Below are 12,293 nucleotides of genomic sequence, written 5' to 3' on the forward strand. Positions count from 1 at the left end.
ATACTGCAGGTTTATGTTTTTACAGACCTGAGGAGTGTTACTGGTGTTTAAAATCTGTGAAGAGAAATAAAACCTCACTTTCTAGGTTTAAAGGTACAAAAGGTACCAAAATATTGTATAACTGTACAATAATTAAAGCTCATTAGTTGAAAATTGGTTCTAATTGCCACAGCCAATTGTTTTTCAACGTCAGCGTGTTTACAGAGAAGGGGGAGGGATAAACAGTGTTGTGGTTTGAAGGTGTTTGTTGCTGCTATTCCTCTCTTGACCGTTAGAAGTTCAAAATTACCTACTGTACCTTTAACTCAGCAGTACTGTACAGTAGCAATGACTAACCTGCTTCAGGGTGTTTCAGTAAGAGGAAGGCTAAGTTATGCAACCCCACACAACGGTGACCTATAGGGCCGTGTTCATCTAACAAGGGTAACTTGTGAATTTGCTTTGAAGTGAAATGACCAGAACTGGAGGTCAAAGGATAATTCACCAGGTTGATACATAATTTCCCATGTCATTTGTAGCACCTGAACCATTAACCTATGCTTCCCAACCTGATCTCTTCCTGTTAGGTCTACTCTTAGAGTCTTCAACTTGGGCATAGTGTGGGATATCTCACTGTGATGTTTGCACTAGGAAACGCTGAATTATTGATTATTGATCTCTGCATGAACTAAAGACCAAGCCTGAAAACTTAATGCTCACCAGAATGAATTGGCATATGTAATATATTTTAAAATATATTAAAAAATAAGTCCCAAAGCTCTGAAATTGATATTCAACAAATATATTCTACAGTCAACATGCTGTATTATACTACACACTGCACCATTTACTCAGTCTTCAGACTGGACTTACAAGACATCAGCAGCGATTTGGAAATCACACACCCAGTACATAGCAAACTGAGTAATTCTACAGGAAACCCCAAACTAATGTAATAAAATAATCTGCAATTCATAAAAACATTTTATTATTACTTTATTATTATTCAAGTTTAGATGTAACAGACATCTTTGCTATCTTTGCTGATATTTGTTTATTTTTTGCATGTAGAACATACAACACAATAAAAAAGTTTAGGTGGCGGCAGAAAACATAACTAAAACCATCATCTATGCACTGTAAAGTGTAAAAAACAAACAAAAAATAAAAAAATTAACAAAAACTAGAATTATGGTTAAAACATTTACATATTTTGCCTTTTTCCCATGTTTACCATGTTTTACTGGCTTACAGTTTCTGGAGTTCTTCATACAAATTCTTACGTTTTTTGTTTCTCAAGCCTTAAGGTAAGTCCGTTAAATATTACGATCACTTTTGCTAATTAAGATGCAGTACCTGTATGTAGCATGCTAATTACACATTTTATCTTTCTTCCTCGGCAATACAAATGAATAACTGAAGTGCAAGCATTAAAATAGTTTAAATTAAAACATAATAGTTTGAAATTAAGAAAAAAGAAAGGTTCCTTATGTTATTCGCTATCCTAGAAATGCTCCTGTGAAATGCATTTATTCATTATATTTTACAAGAGGCATTGGCACTAAAGCAGCATTCAAAGGCTTTATTGGGTTTCTGGCTCTCCTTGCAGACCCAGCAAACTTGAGACATCCACAGCATCTCTCCCCACTGTTTACGTAGAAATAAATACGGATGTATCTGTACACATCCAGCCAAGCATGTATAAGACTCGTTACTGCTGCCTTTCAAAACTTAAAACAAAAAGTCGATGCCCCCTTTGCACGCTCAGACAAAATAAAGGCACCCACTGTTTCCTGATGACGATATCCTGATAACATGTTACAGTAAAGTTTCAATGCACAGGGAAAGAACTGAAAAATAATAGACATCATGGGAATTCATTCATTTCCATTAGATAAAAAAAAAAGAAAATCTATACATGACCAAACTGTATGCTCCACGCAGTTTAAGAAGCCTAATTATAATGGGAAATCACAGGGGTTCAGTCAAGAACTGAGGGGTTCAGTCTGGCCATAGGCCCTCTTTTAACTGGCCATCTGTGAAATCAGACAGCGCAAAACCCTGTGATTCACCAGTTACAACAGAATGGGAGCCACAACACCTATGGTATATTCCATATTAACACTTTCCCTGCTAGCTGTTCAGATTTAAAAAATGATAATAAAAAAAATAAAAATAAAAATGTTCACTGTCGATAAGACTTTTTTTTTTAAACTGGTGATGGTGGTGTTCCTGCTAAGGTGCAGGGAGTCACTGAGATTGGAGAGGAAAAAAAATAAAAACACTATTAGTGAATGATGGTCATTTCATATGTTAATGTGAACCCATTAAAAAAAAAAAAAAAAAATTCATTTTGATGTGGAGTGTCAAGTTGATTGATGCATGCAATATGTTAATATTGTATTGAAATGCTGTGAAAGAATTGTGTTGACATGATGTTGTGTGCATGTTTTGAATATATGCCATCACCCTAAAGGCACCAGAATCACCTGATAATCTTAGTGATTATTGAAACATCTGTAGTTACCAAACAGTACAATGTGTACCATTTCAAGCACATTTCATTAAATTTCTAGAATGTACTATTATCACACCGTCCTTTATAAATTCTGTGAATTCTTTGAAAAAAAAAAAAAAAAAATCCCCATAATAAACTCCTTTAAAAAAAAAAAAAAAAACGATATTAACACATTTAAAAAAATAATAATATGGGATTTCAACGGAATTCAAAAACAGGACTTAAAATCAGGAAAACTAAACCAAATCGGGCATGAACGCTATTGCTTAGTGACACAAGCAGGTGGCAAGAAAACTTAGTGTGTGGGGAGGCCACAAAGACAAATTTCCAGCCCTTAAATTCATTCTCGGATGTTATCAGAAGAAAAGAAAATATAGAATAAACTGGTATGTATTATAAAGAACATTAACATGTACTCAGATACAGGGCAAAACGACTTGGAATGGACAGTGCATTCATTTTCTGTGGTGTAGCTATTATAGTTATTTTCTCCTTCTTATAAACCTTTGAAAAAGAAATGAAGGCATCCACTTATCGACAGCAACGCTAGTCTCCGTCTGGAGACAAAAAACGTTCAGAAATAAAAGTTTTGCTTCATTACATTTTTTGCTACATTTGCAAATGTAAACAGTTACTCCGAGCCAGACGTATGGCCCTTATTCAACAGATGTATATTCATTGTTGCATATCAACATACCAGGTAGAAAATATTTAATACAATATATCAGGCACTGATATTAGGATTTCCTTATTAACAAATTAGAAGAAAAAAAATACTTTTGTACGAGTTCCTTTCCAAATTTCTTTAGTGATATAAGGTTCGATTCTCAGCAACTAAGGCAGCAGCTTAACGTTTAGAATGGATCCGCGACAAATGTCGTCCCTCTGAAGAAACAAATGTAAAACACTGCAGACGTAAAAACGTTACACATACACAAAAGCTTGGTTTGATGTTAACGGGCGACAGATAATACAACTGAAATCCTGAATTTGTCTCACTCAGCTGAATGCGTTCCCTGAGGACGTTCTTATGACAATGTGAATATTCGGAGACAACGTTAAGCCAAAACGATTTCAGTGTGAGGATGAAAGGAGCGTGCCTAACACGCGTGTCCGACACTCAAAGCAAATGGACACGTTCTCTTTTTGTTTGGAAAAAATCCCTCTGGGCCGGTAAACAGACATGTTAAAAGAAAAACCCCCACTGTAATAATTCCACAAATGTGCAGATGTACCTTGTTTTGCTGAACTGCCTTGTCAAGAGTTAATGTTTTATAATTACACAAAAAAGAAACAATGAGCAGTCATGTGTACCTTTTTTTCCAAAAAGAATATCCTTAAAAAAAAAAAAAAAAGTAAATAGTAAATAGCTTTACATCAAACTCCATATAAATGTTAAAATGTCATTAGTTCCCTACCTCGGCGGCTAAACCACCGCAAGCCACCACTGCACTATGAACCCGAACGCGTTTTTTTTGTATTTTAACATTGCGTATTGTCCAGGCCGTCGATCCATTCCTCGTGTTAGTTGTGCTAGAAGTGCTAGTTTGGCGCGTCTCCGGTTCATTCCTTTGGGGTGTTGGTGTTCGACTCACTCAGGGGCCGGTGCAGGCCCCGCTGTATGTGAGTGGTGAAGTCATATTTGTCGGCGCAGGCGTGCAGGCAGATGCTACACTGGAAGGGCCCGCCGTCGCCGTGGCAACTCATGTGCAAGGCGTACATGACCTCGTCCAGGAAGACGATGCTGCAGTGGGCGCACTTGCTCGACAGCTCGTCCTGAGTGCCCCGCTCCACCCTCTCCGGCGCCGGGCCGGCCGAATCCGGCACGGGTTCCTCCGCCGCCAACGCCGTGTCGGCCGGCTCCTTCTCCCCCGAGGGCAGGGCCTGCTCAGCCGCCGGGCCCTTCTCCTTGGCCGGGGCTCCGTTGGCCGTGGGGACCGGTTTGGAATGTTTGATGGCCAGGTCCAGGGGGATGTCGTTTTCCGGGCCGGGAGGGGGGAAGTGTGGAGGCAGGCCGAAGGCCGGGTAAGGCACAAAGCTTTGGCAAGGGTTGGGCAGGCCGGGCGTGTGGCTTAGGTAGTGTGGGTTCCCCGGGACCGACATTTTGTACTTAGTCCAGAAGCGCAGCCAGTCGGCCTCGCTCTGCAAGTCGTTGTGGATGAAGGGCAGGCTGAAGAAGGGGTACTGGTACTTCTCGATGGGGCTTCCCGGGGGAGAGTAGCTGGCCTGTTTGGAGGGGCGCATGTACTTCTCGATGGGGCTTCCCCGCTCCGAGCCTCCCTTCCCCTCTGCGGCCGCGCCCGCTCCGGGCCCGATCCCGTTCCCTTCCGCCCCGCCATCCTGAGGGCTCTTGTGCGTGTGCAAAGGCGGCATGCGCTTGTGGATCTCCAGGGTCTGGTTGACCAGGAAGGCGTGGGTGGAGTGCGGGCTGGGGTGGCCCTTGCCCCCCGAGGGGCCGTAGGCCTCGTACTTGCCCAGCGGGGGCTGGAGCTCGGCGCCGCGGGGCGGGGCGTCGGGGCTGGGGGCTCCCGGCCGTCTCTCCAGGGGGCTTCCGTTGACCTGCTCATCGCTGTTGACGCGCTGCTGCTTGGAGCCGGCGTGTTCGGCGGGGAGCGAGTCGGGGTTCAGCCGTTTCCGCGTGCGCCGGCGGATGATCTGCTCGCCGTTGTTCTGCTTGATGATGTTCAACGGTCTCGGGGTCTGTCGGAGACAAGAAAGGAGAAAGGGGGAGATTGAGGATTATTTGAGAATAATAAAAAACTTTTCATTATTTCACATTTCCTGTGTTTCCGGGGTTCAAGCACGCAACAAATTGCCAGATTTCAGTACTTTTTGATGGAATGATGCATGACGATGGTGAATATTTTTTTAATAGCAGCCAGGTTTTTCATGCCGTCAACATGGTTCAAGTTTTGTCTTGTTCAGAATTACTTGGCCTTTGATTCAGAACCTCTTCAAGGCCATGTCTCAAATAAATTACTGTTTTTAATGGACATGCCCAAATGGGTCACTACAGCATTCAGCCATGTTTTGATGCATCAACTACTGCTTCACAATTTAGTGAGGGACTAGTATGACCCAGACCGAATCAGACATCAACTTGATATTCGCTTCTGAAAAATTCAACATAGTGGAAAATCTTATTAGTAAATTTTACTGGCCCAAAATATTGTTTGTTTGCTGTGAGAAGGGGAGTCTCGGTTGCATGTCTCAATGGTTCAAAAGTTATGAATTGAATGAATGAAACTGAATATCCTCTACAGCACAACCTGTAGGTCAATTGCTGCCATGTTCTAATAGACTGCAATTTCACACATCCCTAACATGTCTCCCACGTTTCAAGCGTTTTCATCGTACTGTCTGGGGAAAAAGAGAGCAACTGCAAATTTTACAATAGGGTTCAAGCAGCTTCATAATAAGCCACACATCACAGTCATGGATGTACGGAAGATTTGTGGTCAATTGATTATAATCATCACACTTTAACAACACTCATGTGTGTGCAAAAGGCCCTGCTCCAGCGAGATTAAACGGCTAGGTGCCACTACTGCACAGACTCCAGGGAGCAGCTGAGGAGACCGTGAAGAGCTTGCAACAGATCTGTGAGCGCTCCCTGTCTTTTCTCATGCCCTCAAATGGGAAATCAAAGATACAACATAATAATTATAAATAATCAATAACAAAACATGCTGACCCTTTTATCATTGTGTCATTAGTGACGTTCTTTCAAGTGAAACCATTTCTGAGATCTTCTTCACTTCTGTGTACTTGTGGTGATTAGCTGTATTGTACTTTAACAGACTCCTACCAAGGCAGACAACGTACTGTACATATGTATGTGAACACTTAGTCTACGAGGACATAATCATATCCTCATCACATTTATGTATATTGCAGCTATTTATTCTGAATCATTATATTCAGTTTTTTAAATAGCTGAAAAATAAGATCTGAAATTCCTTTGTTGAGATCATATTCAGAAGCGAACTTTCAAACAGGGAGAAGCCCGGAGCACAGAATTAAGTTCTGAATTTCTGCCTCACAGTTTTTTTAGGAAACTAGAGCCACTGCCATCACATTCACTCACTAAACAGCTTTTATTGAATAGACTTAAATACATTTAATTTCCTAACCGGCATCAAATGTTGCGTTCGCTACATCAAAGCTTTTTCAATCTGACAAGGTTCACCTCCTCCACAAGAAAGCTTGTAAATAGTCCGACATATAGAGATGATATGACAAGGAGAACAAAGCAAGTCCTGACGAGCACTCCAAAAAGCAAATAAATTATTTCACTTCGTCATTTTGCATTGTTCTCTTTGCAGTGCCAGCCGTTTAAAGTGGACTTAAATCAGGTGAGGCCGCCATCTGTCGCCGTGCGCCTACACCCATCTGTCACCTTTTCAAAAATGTTGCCCATCTAAATTTTTGTGCTTAAAAATAATAATACATCTGCACATTTCAATGGCAGCCAATGCTAATGCCAGACCAGAAATGAAGAGAAGGGAAAACACGATTTCATATCGGGGCGCTCCTGCATGTGCGCAAAACAGAAAAAAGGAAGCGGAATAAAATAATGAAATGCTTCATCCCTGGGTGACACCGAGGTGTGACAACCTGCTCTGGAATCAATCCTGCAGGGCCAGACTCTTTTCTAATCTGGGATCTCCTGTCGTATTCCTTCGGAAAGGAAACCGATCATTTGAAAGAGAGAGAGAGAAAAAAAGGAGGAAAAACAGTCTGCGGCGATGGCTGAGAGAAGGATCTAATTTTCCGTTTCCCCCCCTGAAGAAAACGTAACCCCCCCCCCCCCCCCCCCGGTCTGAGTGGATGCGCTGAAGGCTTTGGCTCGGAGCGGGCTGCTGGGTCAAATTACAGAATGGCAGGACTGGAGAGGAAAACAAAGAGCACCCTCTGCTGCCAAATGGCTTCCTACTGCTCTGGGATCTCACTCGTTGCCTACTTTCCTATCTGGCCTGGGTAGAAGGAACGGAGCGTGGCCACCCAATGCGTAAGTGTCATTCCCATTAGAGGAACAAAAGCAGCGTTTTTTTTTTTTTTTTTTTTCATAAAAGATACAGCAGAACATCACGTGGAATGTTTGATGCCTACAAAATGAATGCAGTGACAACTGAGCATGTTTGTTTGTTGTTGGTTTGGAATAAAAAGGCTTCCCACGGTCTTGGCAATTGGTAACAACCAACATGTGTGACACTGTACAGCCAATAGAAGACTACATGAAAAGATCATTGGTGACACAGACAGTCAGCCCTGCTAACAAAGGCCTAGGACCTCAATGGTCGATTTTGTTTTGCTCAATAATTTTACTGTATATGGTTGTTACCCAAGTGCTTATGGCACAATGTATATTTTAAACTATGTCAAATAAAATGAATCAATCAAGTCATGGGTTGTGAAGAATTCAGTTGAAAGACACATATATAGATTTTGTGGAAGGCAAGTTTGCATCCATTCCATATGTTTTACACCTTTTTATTATTGCCCTTACAGTGCTAAGTGGTATGTTTAACTATTTACGTTTTTTATTATATATAAACCCATCCCGTACCCATCACCTGACTTGGTCGATTACCATCTGTGTCTTCTGAATTGACAGTTCTTTGGCTTTTCCCATGCTGATGGCTGACAAGGGGACTGCATGCTTGTTACCTCATTTTTATACTCTTGTGAAGCAGGAAGTGATGGAATGACAGAAAATAGTTCCTTTAGACTGAGATTAATTAATTCAAGTATATTGCCAATTTCACTTTGTTTGATTTTATTTACAATAATTGTAAGGGGTGCCAATAATTGTAGTTTTCAGAAAAGAATTAGATTACCAAATAAAAAACACTGAACACATGAGAGTAAATGTATTGCAATAAAAGTATATCGTTTTCCCGTATGTTTCAACATAAAATCTACATCATTATCCATGTTGTTTATCATATGCAGCATTTTTACTAAGAGTGCCAACAAGTCTGGAGCTCACTGTACATCTTATGTTTGATAAAACGCTTTCAGAGGGACTGATGCTTTGGTAACCTGACGAGTCCCTGCTCACTTAAATCCATTATGCCCCTGGCAGCACAACACAAGAGACTGTTTGTGACAGGATGCATTCCACCAAAAGGGGGCCTTTTCACTTTTCTATTTCAAATCATCTTTTGTGTCAATTGTTGCATGGCATTGATAAAAAGACGACTTGAAGTGATGGGAAATTGTATCGTGCCATCTCAGACTGTAGTTTAGTCTTTCGGATATTGTGTCAGCCCTGTTACAAACATATGCATCAATATTTGAAATATTTGAAAAGAAAAATGTCTGGTAAATGGTATTTACAGTACTGTACAAATGGCTTAGACACACGGCAGTTTCTAGATGTACTATAAAGAACGACAATTAAAAACTATATCAAATCAATATTTGCTGTGACCACCCTTCACACTTAAAACAACATCAATTCTCCTAGGTACACTGTCTTGCAGTTTTAAAAGAACTGAGCTGGTAGGTTGAGCCAAACATATTGGACAACTTATCACAGTTCTTCTACAGACTTTGGCTGTCTCACTCTCTTCTGGCTTTGCAGGTAATCCCAGACAGCCACAATTAAGTTTTTAATTGAAAAGTGGTCTACTATTTAATATGTTACTTTATTTAACAAAATACAAGACATATTTAAAAGAGAAAGCATCCCAGCATGTCCTTAATGTTCTTAATAGGCCATTGTTCTTTTGAACAAGTCAAAGGGGTCAAATACAATTTGTTTTAATATTTCTTCTTTTTTTATCAAATTAATCAATGTAACAGGGTTGACGGGACAATGATTTTATAGTTCAATGTTACCATTTAAATGACATATTTTAACATTTTTTAATTTATTTCAATGACTATGTCGTTCTATTTGAAAGGCCCAATGTTTTGGAGGGAAGACTCATACATACGTAGTAGAATCTATACTGGCACATACATATGCACATACTGTACACTTGCAAAAAAAAGTACAACATGTTTTTCAGAGTCACACAAAGTTTTCAGAGTAAAAGTTCCCTTAGTCTAATTTGTCACCATTCAGCGTGACAAATATACAATAATAGAGGAAATCAGGAAGGGGGGCAAATACTTTTTCATGGCACTGTACTCTTCATGAAATGGCCCACATAGTGACAAAACTCAGACCTGCAGTATCTCTGTTATAGGTTCCGGCTTATGCTCCTGGCAAGCATCTTTTATTGAGCAAGCCACTGAGAAACCCTGAAGAAACTAAACTTAAAAACTTCAGATTGCTCTTTGGGGAATATGTAGGGGTTACACAGAATAGAATAGGTTAAAAAATAGAAAGGCAAAAATGTAAAAAAAAAAATAAAATAAAAAAAAATAAAAAAAAAGATAGTGACATTTTGATATAGTAGTCGCTGATTAAAGAGGGTGTTAGTTATACCAAGAAAAAAGGCTGCACTTGCATTTTAAGGATACAGAAGAATAGTGCACTTTTGAGTTGACATTTAATGGGGGGGGAGAAACACATTTTGAATCACGGTTAACTAGTGGAAAGGATGACCTCTAGATACATATTTAAATAATTGAAGGTTAACACCTGCTTGTGCATAATGTATTGGCGCGCCTCTCTTAGCACTACACCTCAGTTATGCACAGTAGCTTACGGAAAACTACGGCTTTTGTGTGCATAATACATTAATTGATAATTGTCATTGGCTGTCAGATGCCTAGCCTTGCTTGTAAATTTTGGCGCTGAACCTGTATCTATGAAAATTTCAAATGCCTGTTAGGATCTCGCAGCTGGTAAGCTGCTCACATGACCAATTACTGTCACTCTCTGGCTCTGTCACTCACCACAATCTCGAGGAAGATTCCCCGGTACCTGGTTCCCTCGTAACGCTTGAGTGTTTATACCCAGTTAATTTAACACTCATAATTTGAGTGTTTAATTTACTCTTTTCAATTTAACAGTTACCCCTTGCATTTTAATTGAAATTACGTGTGCTTAAGAGTGACAAGGACAGAATGCATTATTAGACCTATAGTGTACTGAATGCATTGTATCTCAGCTGGAACACATTGTTCCCCGCAAGAATCGTAAAGTGAGTTGTTCATCGATTTATACATTATATTAAGGCATGCACACACATGGCAAATGTCGCTCAATGCTATTATGAGAAGACAAAGATCTGAGAGACATTTATTACCACAATGTGTTCTGGTATGGAGAGTGCAGGGCTCACTATGGCTGCATGGTCTTCTGGAGGGCTATAATGAAATCATTTCTGTACAGCATTATAAAAATATAAAATAGTGCTGAACCCTTATTGTCAGATCCTGAAGGACGGACATTGTTTGGTCCAGTTCACAGTTTGTGTGATGTAAAAACGAGATAAAAGTAACAATCCCCTTTGGAGCACAGAGACAGAGAGATGTGATATTCTGGGTTCCTTCAATGACAGCACCTTTCCTGGTGAGCAATGGAGGAGGGAATTAAAAAAGAGCAAAATATATCTTCATCAAAATACAGAGATTGTCATAAAGAGGTCTATACACAGCAGATTGAAATGTCCTTTTTACCTTACTTATTAATTAATAGTGGTGGTTGAATCATGTGCAACCTTTTGGTGCATTGCAGACACTTTTTGAGGAAGAACACATGAGACTGGACTCAATTATTGTTTTTAAATGGACGATTCATATAAATTGTAGTACAACTTGCTGTGTGTTCACATTTGAAAACATTGCAGGTGTCATGGGGAGGTCATCCGAAGGCCAGGCCCCCAGAACAGATCAATGTGCCGCCTGCCAAGGCCTGCTCCTTTGTTATTTATTCATTAATACATTTTTCAAAAAAAAAAATATAGAGAGGAAGAAATGATTGCACACTCTCTAGGCTCCCATTTTTTTTTATTATACCAAGGAAACAACCAAAGTGTCAGCAAAGTGCCTTCATAATGCCTTCCCCCCAATTTTCGATGGTTAGCACCAAATTTATTGTAGGGTGTGCAATTTTTTACAAACAAAATAAACAAAAATGTTCTTAAGTGTACATCAGGGCTATTCAACTACATTCTTTTGGGGGCCCAGAAAATGTTTTTACACGCAATTTTCTTTGTTGAAACCATGCAATAAAACAATGAAAAGGGAAATGCAAAAACACCTTGAAATTCTTTTAAATATCTTTATCAATTCTCAAAATGAATGAGCTTATGGCTTATGTAGTATGTATGACACATCCATGACTTTCTTTGATCCTAGTAGTTGGAAGCCCAAAATTCTGGATTTTCCTACATTTCAATTGAAAAGATCTGGAAAACTTGCTAATCCCAGTTTCTGGAACGGACCCCAGGCCACACTAACCATCTAACATAGCTAAAAAAACCAAATAAAATAAATAAATAAATTAAATAAACAGATAGCTCTTCTCATCATTCATTCAGTACTGCTGTAGGCAAGTATGTTTCTATATGTACGTACATGTGTCTGGCAGAATGCAAGGGAAGTTTCCGATGCCAATGCTTGTAGCGGTAAAATTACATAGTGAGTCTAGTATAATAAGCAATGTAAGATTTAGTATTCTGATCAGGGACTGACTCGCCAAGAGGGGGGTGTTGCCTAACTTGCCTATATATCTACACTCAAGAGGTAATATATCCACTTACACAAAGTAGACTCATGCTCGCTATGGTCCAAAAGTAGCTAGCAATGCTCCACGATAATAGGCCAAAGCACAACTAAAAGATAACGTGATAATGTGAATTTATATCTGTATTCATCCATATGCGCTTCTCTT

At 39.9% G+C, this 12,293-nt stretch overlaps 1 protein-coding gene across 1 annotated transcript in view; it reads right to left on the bottom strand.

The window, feature by feature from the left end:
* Positions 1-958: 958 nt before the first annotated feature.
* Positions 959-12,293, bottom strand: part of trps1 (trichorhinophalangeal syndrome I) — a 147,131-nt gene continuing 135,796 nt past the window's right edge. Inside the window, exon 6 of the mRNA XM_061256028.1 lies at positions 959-5,197. Within this exon, the coding sequence (XP_061112012.1) occupies positions 4,061-5,197 (1,137 nt within the window). The 3' untranslated portion in view covers positions 959-4,060. The remainder of the gene's footprint in view (positions 5,198-12,293) is intronic.

This window comes from Conger conger, chromosome 9 (assembly GCF_963514075.1).
Source record: "Conger conger chromosome 9, fConCon1.1, whole genome shotgun sequence".
NCBI lineage: Eukaryota > Metazoa > Chordata > Actinopteri > Anguilliformes > Congridae > Conger > Conger conger.